Source organism: Anopheles moucheti, chromosome 2, assembly GCF_943734755.1.
Source record: "Anopheles moucheti chromosome 2, idAnoMoucSN_F20_07, whole genome shotgun sequence".
Taxonomy (NCBI): domain Eukaryota; kingdom Metazoa; phylum Arthropoda; class Insecta; order Diptera; family Culicidae; genus Anopheles; species Anopheles moucheti.
In genome coordinates this window covers 94,962,064-94,983,753 of record NC_069140.1, presented here as the reverse complement: position 1 = coordinate 94,983,753, position 21,690 = coordinate 94,962,064, and the positions used below count along the sequence as shown (strand labels likewise).

The following is a 21,690-nucleotide window of genomic DNA, read 5'->3' as shown; positions in this document are numbered from 1 at the left end:
TGTATTACCTATTCTTCATTAAACAATTGTATTATTGTAATACATTTGTTGGTTTAACGGACTCTTTCAGTATTTAAACCGTGAAAAGGTTTCAACCGAAGAACTTAACCCGGCTAACTAACCCGATCATTCAAAACGAACGACATGACAATGGTAATGTTCAAGGGCATCGCCCTATCGTCTCTCTCCAAGAGTAAAAATTTAGAAAATTTCGTTCTGTTCAATTTCACGTTATAAAAATTTACATTAGCCATGCATTAACCATACATTAACCATTAGGTTGAAATTATCAAAGTACTTCAATATCACATAGTGTCAGAACCTATAGCTAGTTCTGGAGTGTATAATTCGCCACAATACTAATGGCCTCTTTTGTTGTACCCCTTGCTAATTTGCAATATAAGAGATTCCCGAAACAAATCACAGTTTTTATATTAGATACAAATTGAATTCTATTTGTTTGAACAATATAGAAACAGAATTTCAATGAAATATTTCACCGTCAGATACGATTGTCGAGCATTGTTTTCAATCCACACGGAATAGGCCCGTATGACATCAAACGAACAATTGTGGAAAAGAGAAGGGCAGTGCGTGAAAGGTGAGATGAAAGGTGCTGTCATCTTTAGCATAGGAAGAGATATACACAGGCTCGTTTTAAATTCCAGAAAAGGACGCGAAGATTGCGTGGAAACAGTGAAGCACCGTCGGTAATAGCACGGCAAGTAGGCAAAGCGTTCGAATCCATTGCAGGATGGTCCTTCGTAGAGCTGTAAGCGGTTAGATTATCCATTAAAAATCCAGCCTGCAACCAGAAGCTGAATATGTGCGCGCGCGCGTGTGTGTGTGAGGAAGAGAGAAATCGAGAGACGTGCGAGCGAAAGAGCGTATGTGCGGAAAGTGCGTACAGCGAGAGCAGTACACAACACCGAGAAAGCAATAAGGAGCGAGAGAGATAGGTCGGCATAACGAGCGAGATGCGAAGAAGCACAATCATTTGCGAGGAACGGCGAGAAGGTATAGCGCAACAAACAAAAAAAAGAGCGTTCCTGTCGGACGGATCGGTCCGCCGTTGCTGTGTGCTGGGTTCGGGTTTTGGTGTGTCCCTGGTGTTTCCCTGGTGTGTGTCCTGGTCCGGTTTGCTGGCCAGCATTGGCCCGTACGGTGGTGTGGTGTGCGGTTGGTCGTTGTGGGCTGGCAGCTTATAGGAAACGGCCACAAAAAACAGCACACGGTAGCAGTAGCAGCAGTTCTGCTGACTGTGGAACGGGCGTTATTACAAAGGCAGGGCAGTACAAAGGCAGAGCAGAGCGCAAAACAGTTCGGAACTCCCTGGGATCTTCACGGAGCGCACACCGATCTCGCAAGGGGTGCGTTTTCCTTTTTTCCGCGAGTTTTTTTTTTATTCCGTTTACCCAAAGCAGTGGTGCGTGCGTGCGTGCATATGGAGGACAATGAAGGCTGGTAACGTTAGGAGGCAGCCCGTGTGCATAGTTAGGTCGCGAAGCAAATTCTAATAAAGGGAGGAGGCGATACGGAAAGCTTCCTTAATTTTCACCTCGCTTTTGACTGTTTCCCTTCTGGACAAGGTTTGGAGGAAAACACCCGCAAAGAAAAACGTATCAGGGCTACAACATTTACCCAAGCAGCATCAGGACCAAAGGGAAAATCGCTCAGAAACGCACACTCCCACAGAATTTTCAGCAAGGAAAATCAAAAGCGACCTCCCCAACAAAAAAAAAAAGCAAAAAAAATAAAGAACAAAAATCCACCACCTACATTGGCACCGTGAAAATTGATGCGTGCGTTTCCATCGTTTTTTTTTTCTTCTCCTTCTGGGAAAAGTCTTCGTTCCACAGAAAGGGAGGATTTTCACAATTTCCTCCAACGTCGCCCTGCTCAGCTGTCAATCGAATACGCACACACGCACACGTATCCTTCCAGCGTCCCAGGATGTTCGAGATAGTGGTCCGAAGTGATTCAAATGATTAGAACGAACAAGAATCAATTGTGTATGTGTGTGCGTGTGTGTGTATTTTTTTTGTTTGTAAATTCTGTTTCTTATGCCGTTTTTTTCCCCAAACCTAGTGTGTCCTGATTGAAAGGTGGTTGAGTGTGTGTACTTGCACGCGCGTATGTGTGAATGTATGTTTGTGGGCTGTATACTAAACGGCTTTTCATTTATTCCATGCGAAAATAGTGCAAGTGATTGGGCTACGATTTACCAGGCCATTTACTGAGGCGTGCGTTGGCTTGTGAAGAAACGATCCACTAGGCAGGCGTGCTTGGTAAGCATTCCCGAAGTGTACGGGTGCAGTGTCGTAAACGAAACGAGTGTCCTGCTACAAGCTGCCCAAAAAGGGTCTCTGCATTGGCAAAGTGCAACGGATGTGCAAGTGCGTGAGTGCGTGTTTATGTAATTGAAGGCATTTCGCGTTGGTTACACTCCTAAACGTGATGGACGCTCATATATTTACAGCCAATGATGTGGTAGTAAAAGTGTAGCAAAGTGCTATCAACAAAACAGCCAACGTGGGGGTACCAACGCCTACTGGTATGTTGCCGGCAGTAGAAAGGACGACGAAGCATAACGAAACGTGAGCTGTTTCCATCGAGTAACCACTGTGCTGTTTGGTTGCTTTGTGTGGTTTTAAAGAAAGCATACAACGATCGCGTCCTCCAACGTCGAGCTCCAACGATTATCCCCAATCAAGTGTATCCTTTCCTCCTGCGAATAGCATTAGGCGTTCCCTCGCCTGATAAAGGATCACACAAGCACGATATAGCAGCCCAATTACGCTAGCTTCGGCCAACATCCTTCGACAACAACAATAACTTCGCAAGCACCATCGTAGTCGATCGTCGTCGTTGTCGCCGTCGTCGCTCGGTTTCCGGAGCCCATGTACAGTTACAAAAATGGTGAAAACAGTGCTGCTACCCCAAAATATTAGTATATTCGAGATTTCTAACCATGACCGAGGCATATGAAGAGTAAGTGATAAAGATCCTAACGATCAACCTTTTAAACTAGTGTAATACAAGAATGTAAATAATGCTCACTGCGTCTGTAATGCTGATCAGAAGAAAATGAAAGTTTTCCCTACTTTTTTTTTTAAAGTAGGACTTCTCGCTCACCTTTTCTGTATTTTTGTTTTTTCTGGTACGCCTAGGCTTTTTAGGCTCAATCCCCTCCACTACCGTGTTCGAAAGGTCTTTTCTATCGATGGTTTTTAAGGATATTCGAGAAATCTGGATATGTTTTGCGCTCTCCGTCATCTTTCTACAGAGCATCTTGACATGCTGCGTCTCTTGTTGGGACGCTTAATTTTGCAGTTTGCCATTCCATCTGGCTTTGAACTTGTTTTTGCTCCCAGGATTCTCTAGCACTTATGCTCTCCTGTGTATGTATGTCTCTCTCTCTTTCTCTTTCCCTCTCTCACTCTCACCTTTTGTGAAATTATTTTTGAGTATCCAATTTCGTATGTGTCCTTAAAAGAAATAGAAATACCAGACGCCACATCAACGCACTTAGCCCACATAATAGTAATGCTGCTGGGCACGTACACAAGATGGTAAAAAGTTTAGTTGACACTTTCCTTAAAAGACAAACAAATTTGGCGGAAAAGATGCTCGAAATAAGACTTGAAATAAGTTTGTTGTTAGCGAATTGCTTGTTTTTAATGAGTAATCATAGTTTAGGTTCAATCAGAAGCACTTAGTCCCGTTAGAATAATTTGTCTGTAGAATTGCAAAGTTGAGCATTTTTGTGTATAATATTGTAGCGAAGATAGACGACAAGTGATGTACTTAATGAATTGTTTGAGAAGAGTCTTTCGTAAGAATCTTTAGCAAGGAATCATTCAAATCAGAAATCGATTGTCGTAAGATTCATGAATCCTCAGAGCTGATCTGGTGGATCTTGTTGTTCCTATCTGCAAGAGATAGGTAAGTTTCTGTATTACCTATTCTTCATTAAACAATTGTATTGACTAAGATGCAATTTTCTCCAAAGGAAAGAAGTCTACCAAATCCTTCTCTGAGATTCTTCTTCCGAAACTTGGGTAGTAAAGTTGTTTTTCCTGTTTTAGACAGAGTTCATGTTTTAGAGGCGTATTGCGTGTAAAGGAGCTTTAATCTTAGAACATGTGTAGAGAATGTCACTTATCGGGGATTTGTACTATTTGATCCTTATTTGTGAAAGGCTCTTCAGCAATACCTTAAACTGCCAATAAATGTCAGCTAGGAAAACACATTATGTGAACTTCAAAAAACTGCTCACCAACCCGTCAGGATATTCAGAATAAAGTGTGAAGATTATTACGCCCTTGTTCATTGCAACATGGTGCACCGCGACATCCAGCCATGCCTACCAATGTTTCGCTGTATGAATAGCGTGCAGAAAACTAAAATTACAGCAGCATGAATTGTGAATGAAATGTGTATTCGGCATTAGCTAAATAGCATGCGAACAGTACACTCGCTGGTATTCGTGCCTCATCCGGATTGGGGGGAACAGCAACGAATCAATGGCATCCAAACGCACCACACCAAGCATATCCTTCTATACGGCAACAATCGGAGGAATGCTCTAGAATGGCCACCGAGTTCCTTCCAGCGGGATGGCCAGATGGTGGAAAATGGGGTTTTTTTTTTGTGTTGCTGGAACCTATCGGGAAAATCATTCATCGTTTCGCTATCGCTTTTATGCTACCAGCGCTCGGCTGTGCGACTGGGATTGGGTCGGTGTGCGTACGTGTGTTTTGGGTACGTGCGCACGCCCTTCTGTGCGCTAATTTCCAACACATAAACGCCCCAGCCTAGTTGTTTCAATGATTATCCTTTTTTTCCTTCGACTGTTGTTGGGGTTTCATTTGTTTTTTCTTCTTCACTTTTTGGGGCTTCTGGCGTTCCGTTGCTCTCTTCTCGCGTGGAGTCCGCTCTGGGTCAAGGCAAGAATGTTCCATTTAGACTCTCGCATGGCAGCACCTGCTCCGTTTCGATCGTGCTCCCTTTGCTCACAAGATCCGAAATGCTGCCCATCCTGTGTCAGCTATCATTTGCAGTTTAAAACAATCACAAACGATAGCAGAGCTTTGTGTGTGCTGTTGCGTAAATTATGTCCCTGCGAATGTTGCAAACATACGGAAATTTTCTTCAGTTCTTGGTCGATTATGAAAATGATTGCGTGAAATGTGTGAGCGAGCATAGGCAGAGCGGGTGGAATATTCTTCTCTCCATCGGTTTTATGTTGGTTTGATACACGGCGAGAGTAATGCAATGGTGACTCTTTGGTGAGAGCTTTGAGAGATTTGCCACATCCAGGCCCAAAGCAACAGTCTCCTGCCGCCGTCCGAAGGCGTTCCAAAAAAGGATCGCGCAGCATGTGTGGGGCGGTTGATGGCCGTCGCGCTGCTTTCATGAATGAGAAAGGGCGAGCGTCCAAGTGCTCTGGATTTTCATTGAGAAAAATGTGGATCCGGTGTGGCATCGAGACCATCCGCTCGACCGTCATCGGGCGGGGCGGGCAGGCCGGGCAGGCCATCGTCGCAAGCGAGAGCGAAGGAGTGCGTGGCAAACTGGAGGTCGGTTTGTTTGGTGGATGGCCAAAATTTTCATGCCAACTGCACGTTCTACTTCGCGTTTGCTTTGCTCAGCACGCAATACCACACCGCACACGGACCCGTTTGTTTGGACTTCAGTGGCAACGCTTACGGATGGAAGTAGCGAGCCGCGGACATAAAGCAACGCGTGGGAGGAAAGGGAATAACGTGCATACAGATAACAAATACAACGAAACTGGGATGCATTTTTACGAAAGCTTACTGCAGTTTGAAATGCACTGGGAGTGTTATGTGAGCCTTCTTCAAGGACATTCCCAACAAAACAGAAGAAATTCTTCTAAAACATCACTCGCCATCATCTTTACCAACAAACCCTTGAAAGAAACGATTTTTCCTTTCCTGTTCCAGTTCCTTTTTCGATAATGTGGCTTTTTTTTGCTTCTATTTTAGTGTCCATGTGCGCGCATGTGTCGTCATCGGGATGGCATCACAATTTATGTTTCCCGCTTTTCCTCCCTTCCAAGGGAAAATTAGCACCCATCCCCCCTCTCAAAACCCCCATCAGCACACTGTGGAATAAAATGAATTCCGAAGCGAATGGGGAGCAATGTTAGGAAAATGGAATGAAAAAGCATCACCACAAATTCAAGGATCCAGCTTCCCGTTTGTCAAGGATTGTGAATGCGCGTGGACCACAAACGCGGCCACAGTCATTGAGAGAAACCGTGCACTCATACACACGGCACAGCACAGTGTGCGTTTGATGGTGGTAGTAGTAGTGTATGGGTGTGTGTTGTGGCGCATGCAAGTAGATCCCTGTGAGCTACACGAAACTAGGCCAAAGGGAGTTTGGAGCATTTCCAGACACTGGCGCATGCAGACGAATAGTACTGGATGCGAAAGTAGGGAAACGTTTGTTTTTTCCTTTTTTTTTTTTGAGTAAGAGAGTAAAAGTTTTGCCTATTGGTACTTCTCTAGCACACGCGGTGGTTACGTGAGGGTCAAAAAGGGGAATCGTCAGGAAAAATTGTTGTTGAATAGGTAGAATTTTGTAAAAATCCTTGGAGAATTTTTGTCCACCCTTTATGAACAAACTTCACGCATTCGAAATCACTTTTAGGTATCTATTAAATATACTAATGATAACAAGAAATAAATGATGCAACTATTCAAAAGTCCTCTGGGATAGGGGACTATTGGGACACTCCGCTGGTCAAGATTTCGTAAAATGTATATTGAAAGAGCAATGACAGAATAAGAACAACCAAACATTCACCGCTACGTGACAGATTTGGAAGAAGATTCTGGAAGGTTTTGGAGTTTTTGGAAATCTTACCAGCCTTGTAATGACCCAAGTCCCATATCAGGAGAAGATGGAAGGATAACTCTCAAGGCCCTTTGCTATCATGGAGGTCTGCTGCAGAGAGATGGGTTCGTCTGTCTTTCTTGTGCGAAATACGTTTCGTACCTTCAGATGACGTGATCATCGTGTATAAATTATGCCGCAGGTACAGGTGTTCGCCGATGACAGATACATGGATCTGGTGCTGTGCTCTTCCAAGCTAGCAGATATCTGGGGATGGAATAACCCGGAATGGAGTCCGTTAAACCGCTAACGGTTGATCAGCGTCGTCAGCCAAACCAATATTCCGTGCTTTCTGGCGGACGCATCAACGCCATTACTCCTTCTCAATTAGAGCATATCACGCCTCCTCTATACATGCTTGAGAGATTCCTGAAAAGACTTTACTGATTGTCCGGTGTTATTCTCATGACATGACCAGCTCACCACCAGAGCCTGGCGTTGTACGATAGTGCCCGTTTAGAGCCCGTCATTGTAGTGGCTCCAACCCGAGGTTTTCGGCCTCCTGCTCAATCCATTTGGCAAGCATCCGGTACGTGCGAGAGAGCCGTAAACCAATGGTGTCTATAGCATCACCGTATGCCAAGCTATGGATTGACTTATAAAAGAAGATCCCGAAGTTTTCACCTCCGAGTCGCAGATGGCTCACTCTAGTGCCAGATTGAAGAAGCAGACAAACTAACCCATCTCCTTTGGGCAGACCCTTGGTGGAAACAAAGCACCCTGGGAGCTTTCCTTCCTCCATCAACTGATAATGAGACAGCTGAGGGAAAATATTAAAATAATATATAAAAATTCCTCCACTGAGACAGGGACTCTATCCGAAGAACCCAAAAACCTTTTTGAGTAGGACATTAAAGGATTCTTAAAATACATTGCTTTACAACTCTGTAACATGGCACCGTTCGACCAGTTATGTATCGTTAGATAAACCAAGAGTTGTCAGAGTTCCCAGTTTTCACAGACCCACAAATTCCACAGATCCAGACCGGGTAAGCGGTAACGTTTCCTTGGCGCCACCAGTTACGCTCTGGGCACTGTCTACTTTGGTGTAGTTGACGGTGTCCAGTTTAATTTCGAGTGTCACGCGAAGGTTACCCCAGATGCTTACGATGAATGGGCTGAAAATAAAGAGCTGTTCTGAAGTCATCTGGCCACGTTTGTCGACCCTCCCCCTTCCCCTCCCCCTCCCCCTGGTTGTGTGTACTGTACCGAAAAGGGAAGTGTATCTAATTTGTGTGAATTGGTAACTCTCCTCCCGAGTTGAACCCGCGCTACGTACGATCGTATCGTTTTGTCTTCTACATGTTCGGTTCAGCATGAATGAGTACGCTCAGCCTGTACGCACACACCCACCCACACATACACCATTGATAACGAAGTGTGACAAATAGAGATTCCGAAGTACGGGGAGGGAAAGGCGACCTCAGGGTGCATGAACCTGTCGAGGGGCATTCTTGCAGTCGTATGTTATAAACACACGCCTGGCCCCTTGGGATGGGATGCAGAAGGAGGGCCCCAGAAGTTGATCTTAATTGATTTTTGTTGACTCTAAAGCGGAACTCGAGTGGGGTGCGGGTGCTAAAAAGAAAAGACCGCGGGATAAAGACAGAAAGCAATGCTGCGGCCGAGGTGGCCGAAAATTTCATCCGAATTTATGGTGCGAGCGAACAGCGCGCGGCGCACGGATCGTGAACCATTTGATCTTATCGGCCAGTAACGACCTCGGCCACTTTTTGACGTCATTCGGTATGGGTGCGCGGTGCCGCTCCGTTTTGTCGTAAAAGGGTCGAGCTGTGCAAGAAATTAAATATCAAATTTAAAATAACTCGCCTCTAATGTCGCTCGATCGCTAGCATTGGAGCAGCCTTGTGTGGGGAGGTGGCAGTGTGTGGTAGCCGTACGTGACTCATACGTAAGGTATGGTGCATCCGCTGTTGTAAGGAAGCATCCCCCTTCAAGCAGAAGAAGGAGAGACAACATTTAAGGGACTAGAGCTAATTTTGCCGCTCCCGAGGACGCCACAATGCTGCTGCTGCTTCAATGAGACAATTGTGCGACGTCGGCATCGCAGCATTAGCAAATAAATAAAAAAAACAGTTTGCCGAGCATCAAGTCGCCGAGCGGGAGAGCATTGGCCAGCATGGTTTGCATGACGAACCGCAAACCGAAACGGAACCGGCCAGGAAATGGTGATCATTAATAACATCTCGTTCGTGTTCTTGCCCTCGCCCTCATCGATGATGGGGAGGGAGGGAGGATGATGGGAGGAAAGAAGTCACTTGTGAGATGTTGTGCGATGGATGTTCGTTCGCTTCCTTGCTCCCCTCCCCCACCCCCCTCCCTCCTTCCCACACCAACCGATCACGGTTTTATGAATGAACGCTGGTACGTGTTTTGTATCGAGGAAAACGGGGACGCTTCACGTTCCGCAGCGATCAGCCCCGGCAGAGGTTTCGCGCGCGTCACGATCGCTTTCGCCACGGCACGGCAACGAAGTGTGACCAATACTGGGCCGGGGCGGGACCGTTTTACACAGCAAAGAGAGGACGCCGTCATCGGTATCACGTGCCCTTGCAAACGCGCGCTAGCCGCCACATGTACGTTCGTGGCACTGAAACTGGCAACGGGCTGCGGAGCAAACGGGGAAAAGAATGTAAAACCGTACAGTAATTTGAGGAACGTACAGAGTTCATAGGTCTCCGGGGGCACTCAGTTGCGGTTTATGTATCGTGAGACTCTCGATCACTCTTTGCCTTTTTTTTTTGCTTGTAGCAAAGTGTTCTTGTGAAAGTGGGCGCCGTAAACTGAAGCGAAATGTTTAGAAGATCCAAATCACGTTCTCCGTTTGTAATGAATATTTCATTTCCGTTCGAGTTTGAAGAACCAACGTTTAGTGGTGCCCAAGTGGACAGGGATGGAAATCAAACTCAAGATCACTTGCATTAAATTAGGAAGAAATGTTTTGCAATGACGTGTCCAGCTAATAATTTGGCCAATCTGATCAATGTGTGTGCTTCTTCTTCGTCAGAACAACACCTCAAGAGATTCCTGGCGATCTTTAATTTATTTATTTGCCCGTTGACAGGGCAATCAGCGTCCAGCGTACGGGGGATTGGTCCGGATGGGATTTTGGACAAAGTCTGCAAAGAACTCCATCATCTTTCCGTCAAGTTCTGGCTGATACCTTCAGCTTCGTTTGGACCGCTTAAGTTAATCAACTTATATTGACTTAACGTCTCATTTGAATGCTATTCTGTATAATTTATTTCTTGATGATCAACTGTCTGCTATGTTTAATAGCTAACTAGAAAGTTATTCTTGCCACTCAGTCTGTTCGCGCAATATTAGCTTTTCGCGAGCAGATGGTGCCGTGACCAGGATTCCTAGTGAAAGTACGCCTTTTTTTTACAACCAAAATTGTTCTGCGCCATAGACTAACTATCTCTAGCTTTAGTTTCTCAAAATTCTATAGCCTCAATTGTTACTTCTGTGTATGGAATGCTTGGTCAGGCCAAAAAGTCTATACAAAATGATCATACTCATCATGATCATTATGACTAATGTATATTTTAATCCACAATGCTTCTAGGAGTTCTGTAATGAGTTACATATTTCCCAACAGGACATACTATTTAGTCGGTTCCTTATTTCGGTGATAACTGCAATGGAACTCAGTATCCGATGAACCTGAATAGACCCACGAACCCGGCGAGCATGTTGATCGGATCCTTAATTTTAATCAATAAACTGACTAGACTTCCTTGCTAGCTATCCAGCACAGTACAGACGTATTAGTTACGTACGTGAAATACATTATCTTAAACTGTGCTGCTGTTTACATTTCATTTATTGTTCCTTCGGCATACGCAAGCAAAGCAACTGCTTTTAATCATTGTTATTTACTATTTCTGATATGGATGGCGTCTGGTAATAGTTTGTAGATTATACTTTAAATTTCAGTTTAGAATTCCATTTGTAATCAGATGTTGTTAATATTTTTTCCCATAATTTTAGGTTGGCATCCATCTTTGCTTTAATGGATGAAAAATGATTCACAAAAATCCCTACCGCGCCAGACAATGGAATTGGATCGATCCTAGCACACAGACCAAACGCCCGTGCGCGATGCTTTCGAATTCACATGCAATAAGTGCTCGGGAACCACGGTGTTTTATCAAAGAGCACCAGTGTACATACAAATATGAGGACGGTTCATTCACGAGCCTCACGGAATCGTTGAAGCAGGCCCGCTGGTTGACACTAGCATCCTCTTGAATGGAAAAACATTCCTGGCAGCGTCGGGGGGTGGACTGGAAACGGGTGCGCAGAAACGGCACGGCGCAGGGCAGAGCACGGTTTTTTTGGGGGGTTTGAGTTACACGTATAAAAGAGGAAGCAGTACAGCAGCTAGCTTGCTGCTGGAAACGGAAGTGCTCTCGTTTTCTGCTACGTGCTATCCCTGGTCGCTCTTCGTGCTCAATCGTAGCACAGCGGCTGGGTTGATTGTCGTTCAATGAAGTTTGTTTAAATCCTCCTTCCTTTAGAGAGGTAATTACATCTAGGTTGACGATTGGGATAGCGCTGGTCGTTCACGTTCCTACCTTTCCGACCACCACCATCGGTGAGCGAACTCTGGTCCATATCCCACATCCTGTCAGCGTTGACGGTTGTGCTGTCGGGCGAAATAGTAAACACTTGTTATTAATGATGTCATATATTTGATGCCCGCCGCGGCCATCCTGTGTGCCCTAGTTAGAAGATTGAGCAAAATATAGAAACCACCCCGCTGCAGGGCGCAAGGAAGACAGGACGAATGCGTGCTCACGATTCACACCCCACACACAAGCACATGGCTTGATCGGTCACGGCACAGAGAAAGGAAGAAAGAGAGAGAGAAAGTGAGTGAGAGTGAGAGCGAGAGAGGGATAAAAAGAGGGTGAGATAGGGTGAGATAGGGTGAGATGGTTCGTGTTCGTGACAAAAAAGTCACACAACGCAACCAAACCGTGACCCAAACGCACCAACGTTACACTCTCGGCGAAGAGAGTGACCGTGCCGCGAGAGAGCGCAGCACCGAGCGCGATGAGTGCGCATATCAATGAAAATTAGAGAAAAAGAATGAATGGGATTATTTTCGGAATGTTTTTGCGCGATGTGGCGTATGTCCCTGTCGCTTGCTCTATCTCGCTTCCGAGATTTGGGGAAGGGTGAAACTACCCAACTGCACCTCCCCTTGTCCTGTACGCTCCTGCACCCTTTGGGAATGTGGTTCCCTGTGTGTTAGAAAAGGGGTGGTTAGGGGGGGGTGGTGAGATCGGTATTCGTCACCGTCGAGGTCGTGAAGCGGGCAGGGGGGATAGCGGAGGGAAGCAACATGGGGAAGGAGGCGACTGGCGCAAGTTGTTGTTGATGATGATGGTGGTGGTGTTGGGGTATGTGTATGTTTGGGGCCCAGGATGACGCCAGTAGCCACGAGGTGAACAGAACGAGCCCCAACAAGGACGATGGCCACCGTGCGGTGCGCTGATGACGGCATGGAACCATACGCCAACTACTAGGCGGGGAAGCGAAGCGACCGTGCGAGGCCGGAAGCATAAGTGCATTTGGAAATTGTGACCTTAGGGCAGGACGGTCGTTTTCAGCTGGCAAATGTTTATTTCTCATTAGTTTTTATTGCCAGGAGTGGCCGGGGAACCGACGAGAGGGGGGCTCGAGAAAGGAGGGTTGTGTGGGGGGAGGATGGGGGGGGGAGTTTTTGTTAGTTTTGAACGGAAGAGGTGAACCATGGTGGGTGGGGAACATTTCATTGAGCTAAAAGAGTTCTGGGTGGTGTTTTGCAAAGCGGTGCCTGTGTACATTTGGGGGAGCGTTGGGAGTGTGGCTATAGGTTTGTTGGGGGAAATTCCAAGGTTCCAAGGCTGATGATGTTGTGAAGTTTGGAAAAACAGGTCCAATTTAGTAACATAATGCATAGCCTTTGTATAAATATAGAGATCCCCATAGAGGTTTCGTCTTTAAAGATAATTAAAATATTCTTTTGGAATTTAAGTTAATTATCTCTAAAAAAAACCCAACTAGCACTGCTTACCTCCAACATTCGAGAATAATTAAGCAACTTGAGATAATGAAAGTTAAAGACCTAGTTTTATTTATACGAAAGCTTTGTTGTAGCAATTTAAAAAAAGCAATTCTTATTAATGAAACGTTTCCTATCTGTTTGTTTGTCTTTATTACAGTGATTTCTTAGTTAGAGTACGCGCACAAGTGATGGCCAGAGATGAGAGCACGGAAGGATGGTTACCACTGCAAGGCGGTGGTCTGGCGAACGTTTCCATCCGCAAACGCGCCCGACTGCCACCGGACGGTGGCGGTCACGAGTACATTATCTACGGGCAAAGAATATCTGACCAAACCGTAAGTTTTACACCGGTTCACATCCCCATCGCGATACTCGATATCGATTCATTAACGTAACGTCGCTTCCGTTCTCTAATTTTAGGTTATACTAAGTTGTGTTATTAATAGAGACTTGCAGTACTTCAAAGTCATGCCTACCTTTCATCACTGGCGCGCTGGAAAGCAACGGAACGGGCTCACCTTTCAGACGGCCGCCGATGCGAGGGCTTTCGACAAGGGAATCATCCGTGCCTACGATGACCTCATTGATGGTGAGCATAGCACACGACACATGGCCAGGTCCTCAATGCCAGTGACACGCACACGTGTGAAGCGAGCGGAGCGAAATATGATGAACATACGGATGTCCCTTGCACCGTACATGTTTGCAGTAGAAAGGAAGGAGTGAGCTAGCGCATTAACAACAGCTGAGTAAAAAGGCTAGGGCTAGTCGTGAAGAATGAAAGGATACGGTTTTTTTTTTGCATACTACTCGTGGCTAGTTTGACCCGTTCGCTCCCTTTCTCTCACCCATTCACGCACACAAGCATTCTATCGGCCTACGTGTCGTCCCCCCATCGATGGGAGAGGAGGGAATCCATTAGGGAAGGCAGGGATCAGAACCACCACTCCCGGGCCCTTGCCCCGGAATGGCAATGAATATTTAATCTCAATCCATCGAGGTGCGATGAAAAAAGGGGGTGAGGGTGGACAAAAATATCACTACACGTCCTTTATCCTTTTGCCACTGGTGGATAATATCAACATTACCTTCCTATTATGACAAAACTCGGTCACAACGATTACAGCTTGCTGCTGTTGTATCTCGTTGGTTATTATCTCCTTTTTCACACCACCTATCTTTTCCATTTCTTTCTGTTCTGTGGCATCCCCGTTTGTGTGTGTGTGACTGTGTGTCGGTCGGTATGCGTGCGCAACAAAACCTATCTCGGCCACCACACAACCAACAACGATGACGACGATGAACTTACCGATGACAACGATCACACAACGCGGTTATTTAATCGGAAATCATTCGCTTAATACTCACTCTGGGCACACTAATGTCCCACGTTTTCTTGCGGTGTAACTCAACTGAAACCATCGTGAATGCACATGCTCGAATGCTGGGTAAGTTTGTGTCGAAACCATCCGGTTCGGCCTGATAAATCAGTAAAACTGTGTACGGATGTTTTGTTTCTTCCGTTTGTTTTGTTCGTTGTTGTGTTGTTTTCTATGTGTATCTTTTGAATTAATTTTATGTGAATTGGAATGTAATAGATACAAATGCAAATTTGCTATCATATCCTTAGTGAAGCTTCAAACGGTAACTAAATGTCCTATAAGTCTTACCCAACCCAACTTCTGAACATTCGGAACATGACAATTAATGAAGCTATTAGTTTCTATTTTCCATTTCTCAGTAAAACATACCCAAAAATATTTTATTAGGAGAATTCGGCTAATTTGAAAAGTTGACGTGATTGGTTTTACAATTTGTTAAAAAATAAGGATGCAGTTGTAAAAAATTCACCCACTGTGTGCATCACTAGGCAGCCCAATAATTGTAGAGCATAAAGTGGATTGAACATCGTCCGTTGACAGTCGATTCCCTTTCATTACATCGACTGACGAGCATAATTCCGCTCCAAAACTATATGACCCCACGGTTTCCCTAGGGTATTACTGTCTGCGGGGTAGCTGCCGAAGGGCTGCATAACAGGACGATGCACACACACACGTGAACTTTAAACGAAATTTACATAATGTAATGGCAAATGGTCGAGAAAAATTACTTTCACTGTTTCAAGACGACGGGTGGTGTTGTCCTTGGAAGGTTTCTTTACGTATGCAGCCCGTGGTGTGATATAATACTCTCGCATTTTTTTTGCCGTAACCGTGGCATACGAAATCCACCGACAGGAAAATGTTCCTTAGCTAATGCGTCCGAAGTTAAACACGCGACCCTTTGGTAAACTTGTCGAATGTCTAGCGAATGGTTATGCTTTCGTTGTGTTAAGTTAAATGTTAAGTAATCTATGTGTTGGCCGTGCACTGTCTGCGTCCAGAATATACAATCTTATTAATGTGGCATTTTTAACATGCCTCCCTCTATTCTCTCTATCTCGCACAGGTATGGCTGATGGAACGACACCAAATGCTTCACCTGCTGCGCCTGATTCGGATGTGCTACTATTACGTGCGGTCACCTCGGACGTCGATGATGACGACGATGATACAGTTGGTGAAGACGACGTGTTCATGGTAGGTGTGCAGTGCTGCGCGGTGGTGGTGGTCCCTCGAGAACCGGGCCCGGGTGGGTGTCACCATTAACCTGTGTCGTCCTGCGTCCATGCGGCCAGAAAACGGTTCGCATTCGGCCGCAATCGTTGACCCAGAACGGAAGCAGGAATAGGGCTATCCCGAACGGTTAGCAACAACAACAACAATAAGACACATAAGCTGGTACACCCACAGGGCCAGGCGAGCGGCACGGCGAACAATTCGAATCGTATTTTAACCGAACTCTGGTTCCAATCTCTTCCCATTTTCTCTGTACCGGTGCGGTTCGCAATCATTCGCAAACGGGCCTGATTAGACGCTGGACTTACCGATTGAACCTTCGGAATCACGATCCAACTCGGAGGGCAGTGGAAGCCATCGTAAGCATACCCGATGTCCACACCAAACCGACCATCCGGCTCTCATTTCCTTTGTTGTGCGTTTTCTTTACCTTTCCTTTGTGCAGAAAGCGTCGATAAACAATCACAACAGCAGCAGCAGCAGCAGCAATCCAGTATTCAATACATATCGGGCGATAAACCATCACCGCTGATCAGCAGCAACAAGCCTGGTGATGAAAAAGTGACTCCTCTAGTACCTGGTGATAACTATTCGTACGTTCAGATAACCGACGTAAGTATCACCTAGCCAGGGTTTCCCTCGTCCTCCAGCATGGAGGAGGTATTCTGGGGGAGGGTTTTGTTATCCTTGTTTCATATCGCAATGCAGTTTGTGCCGTGTTCACGTAGGAGAGAAACATTAGCAAAGGTCATGTAGAAAGTGTAGACCCGAGTTGAGTTGCAAATATAGTTTAGGAAAAAGAAAACAAAAGCAGGTAGAAGAGATGGTTCAATGTAGCAGAGCTCATCTCGCACAGAATAGTATGAAATTGTCACACAACAAATCAATCATCCAGTGTTACACAGATCCAATCGGGTTCACTCGCCGTGAACTCCGGTGAATCGATACCTTTTTCGACCACTGAGAACATCGTGCTTGTAGATACTGCCAGTGACGGAATCAGTAAAGTTATTTAATCGAAAGATATTGCTCCCGCGGGAGCACTGGGTAGTGAAGAGTGAATTAATCAGAGGCTTTTTTAATTTGATTAAATTGTTCTACTACCTTCGTGGCACAACGTGCGCGGGGTTGGGGAAAGGCACGTCAACAGGTTGTCTATAATAGTTTTTCTCTTTTTCTTCGTGCATGCTATCCACCCTACAAACCACTACGACAAAACGTATTACCAAAACCAAAAAACGAAAAAACAAACCAAATGTGTTGTGTATGTTGTGTATGTTTGTGTTGATGGGAATGATCGTCGATCGTTTATACGGCAACGGGGAATACGTAACCGATCGTGCATCCCGCCGTCTCCTACCCGTTGATGCTAAACGACCTCTCCTGCCGGTGCAGCAGCCGTGCGACATCAAGCTAAAGTATAATTTCTATCACTTGAAGGTGCACGACTATAACTATCCGGTCATCGAAGAACCACCGATCGGCGGTTCCCTCATCGGCGGGCGGCGCGATTCGACCTCGAGTCTCAAGAAACGGAACGCCCTGGACGCTGCCGCTAATACAGGGGACACCTCCATACCGCCCATGATGAAGGAAGGAACGCTCATCAAGACACGACTACGGTGCAGGTAACCGGAACAGAATTTTGGGCCACTTCACTTCATGCTTGGTGTCACTTGTTCTAGAATTAACAATCAAATACAATACAATTCTTTTTGTCAATCGACAGATACTGCCAGGAGTTCTACAACGATGAGTGGAATCATAAGGGTTCGTGCGACTATGCGCCGGATTGCTTCCGGACAGCGATCGAGAACGTGTCCGGGATGCCGTGCGCCCGGTGCATGCTGTACCACTGCATGAAGGACTCGGAGGGTGAAACAGCAGCACATCCGTGCCTGTGCACCGGCGAGTCTGGCTGTACGAAGCGGTACGGATAGCGAACGAGCAAATATGCGCCACCTTCTAAGAAAAGCTGACTGATCCGAACCCCTTTTTGCATTCCGCAGGTGGATCGGTTTGGCTTTACTTTCCCTGCTGGTGCCATGCCTTTGGTGCTATCCGCCACTGCGTGCTTGCCACTGGATCGGCGTTTCGTGTCGGTTGTGTGGTGGCAAGCACAAACCACAAATTTGACATCCGATCAAAATCATCAACCTTACAAGTATTAATCGGCTAGATTGGTAAGTGTGTTTGTGTGTTGATTATTTGTAATTAATTTTACTAAAATGAAATTACGGTTTTTTTTTGCAGATAAACGCCACAGTGAGCAGCTCGACAACAGAGAAAGTAGGACAGAGTACGTAGTAATAGATCAACTTGGCGCAGCATTAAAATAGATATAACAATCCGCGCCCCTTCAAAGGATGACGGCGCCCCGATACACATACAGACAGAAAATCTCTTCCCGTTCAACCCGTTGATCGTAGTGATAATGAAAAGAATCTGTAAGCTTTCCATCCCCCTTCCGGGAAGATGAAGTAGCGATGGGTGAGCGAATGAGGGCGCTTCGAGGCATTGCAGTTTGTAAGGCAGAAAACACCAATACCACAATGCGCTGCACCACACTGCAGCAACCACCAATTAATAACCAAAGTTTTTGCATGTTTCGCTAAAGAACTTTAGCCATGTGCGCCATTTCGGTGGTCCGAATGGGGACATAATGGAGGGGTTAGTACGTAGAACAGGCGACCGCAGTATATTTCGGTTCATGGTGTTTTCTACTGGATGCAGACGAAAAAAAATCCCAACTGCTGCGTAAGCAAGGCGATGTTACAACAGCACATACAACAGCAGAAATAAAATTGTGTCTCATACAGCGTAACAAGTATTAAACCACACAAAACGCAACTCAAAACCAACAACCCCCGTTCCTATGCATAGAAGCGTAGAAAATCGGGAAACTCCACACACTGATATGAACATGAACCGTAAGCCAAGAACACGGTGCACCGAGAATCGGCACCGTGAAAAGGTGTGCCGAAAGCTGGATAGGAACTGTAATGATAGAACAATCCGTTGTGGGCAGCAGTTGGCAGACAGCGACAGATAGAGAGAGAGAGACAGAGAGCAACCACAAACTGATCGAATTTCGTCGGCGTGTTGTAGATGCAGATTGAAAGACAGCTAAATAGTAAATCAAATCTCCTACAAATAAATGAAACTACACAGCCCGTTTGCTACTACTACATTACTAAATACCGAATGTAATAATGTATGGAACTTTGTATAAAAAAAAACACCGCTAAACGCTTTCCATTCCCGGGAAGTGGGCATTCGTGGCTTGGAGAATTTGCAGCGCGGCTGAGAGAATGAAAACAAAAATGTGGAAAGAAGCCATACTAAAGAATGCTAGTGAAAGTGATTCGAAAATTTGGTGAATCCAAACAAGGCAGAAGGGGCTAGCAACTGGTAGAATCCATTCATTCCTCATTTAGTACATTTTCACACTGGATGTGACAGTAGAACGCTTTCTTTTTTTATTGTTTTGAACATTACAAACCTTTTATATCGTGTGCACGCGACAGCGGCGGGAAAGATTGGCACAAAACAATCATAAAATTTATGATTGTTATACAGAGAAGATTAAATCGAAGATTAATAGATGGGTTTCGCGTTGGAATTCTTTACATTTCCCAAAAAAAAGGAGAACTAGTGCTGCAATGAAATGTGCTCATTGTGTCGATATACCCTTCAACGTGTTGCCTCACGTACCGTTGCCCGTTATGCTTTTCTATGTTTGCTAAATGAAGGAATTTTGATTTGTTTAGCTGCTCCCCGGAAATGTTTTAATTGCAAAATAGCGCACAACTTACAAGCGCTCTAAATATGTGTACATACATGTACGTGTGCGTTTGTGTAAATGTACGGTATGGTGCTTTCAGCAGCAAAAAAACCCTATCAGATATTGGTTAAATGGTGTGTGAGACATTTATGTGATTGTTTTTCTTTAAACAGATTAATGAAAATTAAAAAAATCAGCCCGTGCGTGTCTCACGTATTTCGGACTTAATAGACCCCGAGTGAATGGGTGCTTCAGCGAATTCAGTCGCGAGACAGGAACGAACCAGAATCATGCAAACACTTCCGATAAGCCAACAGATAGGTCTATTTACATCTGCCTACTTAGCTGTTTCGTTTAAATCGATGTTATTTGACAGGCCACGAGCGCACGAGATGTGTATAATTACGTTGTTGAGAGCGGATTTTACAGTTTATGCAGTATACTCTTACCGATACCAAAAGGGAGTTGCGATACCGGATATTGTTGATCCTTTATGTTCACGTTTTTTAAACATTAAGCAAAAGGAACAAAGCAAAGAAAAACAAACGATATATAAATGTATCAGCGGCAGATAGTATGTAGGAAAGTTTCTAACGTTCTTGCGTCCGAGATTGTTACTTTACCGGTAAAGAAGAAGATATTATTATCTGTCGTTTGTAGCGCCAGACGGCCTCAACCCGACGGCCCGTTTTTTTTTATTCATTATAATTATAATTTCTTCATCTCGTCGAGGATACAAACAAAAAAGCAGTGTGCGAGACTCTCTTTAGCACCTGAACCGGAACGGAAAATTTATGAAACGATCATCCGATCACAGCTTATGTTGTTTATCTTTGCGTCTAGTGAAATAATCGTGTTGTACATTACTTGTTCGTATGTAAACGAAGAACAACCAAAAGTGAAAACAATACGAAACCAAAAACAAAACGAGAGAAGTGAAAATAGCTACACAAAACAAGGTGCGGCATTGGTTGGTGCAACATACGACACACACACTGTATACTCATCCTTACCATGTTGCGGACTTTCCCGCCAGATGGCAGAATGATGAGTTCGTTAAGTGACCGTTAAGTGAACGTGGTAGATAAAATTTGTTTCTTTTTTTATTAAAGAAAAGTACAGTAGAAATGGAAGTATTTCAGTATCGATAGTAGTTAAGTGCGCTCCGGTGACTGGAAGGTACAGATGCAGGGAGCGGTGTTACTCGGCTAGAAGGATATCAAAGCATCCGGTCGGACTGTTGTAAGGGCTCAATAATGGTCCGATTGATGCTTTAAACGTCCGGAAACGGAATATACGCTCTGTGTTGTGTATCTGTACGTGAATCAATCGTGAACAAAAATAAAAACCACGAATAAAGCTGATGGTGACAAAAGATTATATATATATGCGTGCAAATATATATAAAGTAGATAACATAAACCTAAACAAGGGAGATAAAACAACAAGCTCTTGCAGAGCGTCACACATCCGGTGAACGCACAATCGCAACCGAATGAATCATACAACAGCAGCACCATACAAATTCCATTCATACAAAACGGCCGGTACAGCCCGGATAAGAAAACATCTTGCCCACGCGACCGTGTGCCGGAAAAACAATATAAAGACGAGCGCGCGATCAAGTCACGTGATACATAATGTATGTATTCTTATTCAAATATTCATGTTTTACTGTGGTATCCGGACCGTGGAAGATCCCGAAAAACAAAACACAAAAAACCAAAATACAAATGTGTAATAAGTGTAGCGCAGGTGCTACGGCAGAGCAAAACAAAACATAGAGAAGACAAACAAAATTTGAACATTTAGTTCTGCTAGCTAAAAGACTAATGTGTCCACCGGTCGGGAACTATGAAACAAAAGTACGATCGGAGTAGAACGCAAACCATGGCATTTGGGCATATTGAAACGGGCGAATGAATACCGGTACCGTGTCATTAGTTTGGCGACTGTATCGAGCGCGGGAGTGTGGGCGTTAGTTTACCTTTAAAAAAAGTAAACCTTTCGTACAGTTCTCCACCATTCTGGGATAGGATGCTAGAGCGACAGACACGGCACTGTCCGCCATTATGGATGCCAACCACAAGTACACTTCTTCATTTGCCATTTTGCAGCTACTTAATCATCTAAAACTAGAAGCTTACTATCCGTTAGTATAGAACGAAGTAAAAGGACGAAAAGAAACGATGGATAATGGACCGGTCGGAAACCGATCGGCTCGAAACCTGGATGCTGTGGGGTTGAGGGTGGGTGGCAAAGAGAAAAAATAAAATAAA

The 21,690-nt window shown here is 44.9% G+C and overlaps 1 protein-coding gene across 4 annotated transcripts; it reads left to right on the top strand.

Moving 5' to 3' along the window:
• The first annotated feature begins 677 nt into the window (after positions 1–677).
• On the top strand, positions 678–20,143 carry LOC128303308 (sprouty-related, EVH1 domain-containing protein 2). Of its 4 annotated transcripts, XM_053040225.1 has the most exons (13): positions 678–725; positions 1,945–2,018; positions 2,201–2,404; positions 2,480–2,991; positions 13,164–13,341; positions 13,427–13,595; positions 15,458–15,588; positions 15,923–15,986; positions 16,073–16,239; positions 17,023–17,255; positions 17,357–17,557; positions 17,637–17,810; positions 17,881–20,143. In XM_053040225.1, exons 4-12 carry the CDS (start codon positions 2,972–2,974, stop codon positions 17,761–17,763), a joined length of 1,290 nt encoding a protein of 429 aa, XP_052896185.1. In that variant the 5' UTR covers positions 678–725; positions 1,945–2,018; positions 2,201–2,404; positions 2,480–2,971; the 3' UTR covers positions 17,764–17,810; positions 17,881–20,143. The 4 variants fall into 4 exon arrangements, with proteins under 4 accessions (XP_052896185.1, XP_052896211.1, XP_052896203.1 ...); XM_053040251.1 differs by having other exon boundaries at positions 2,201–2,991; positions 15,566–15,588; XM_053040243.1 differs by having other exon boundaries at positions 2,201–2,991; positions 17,068–17,255.
• Positions 20,144–21,690: the final 1,547 nt, after the last annotated feature.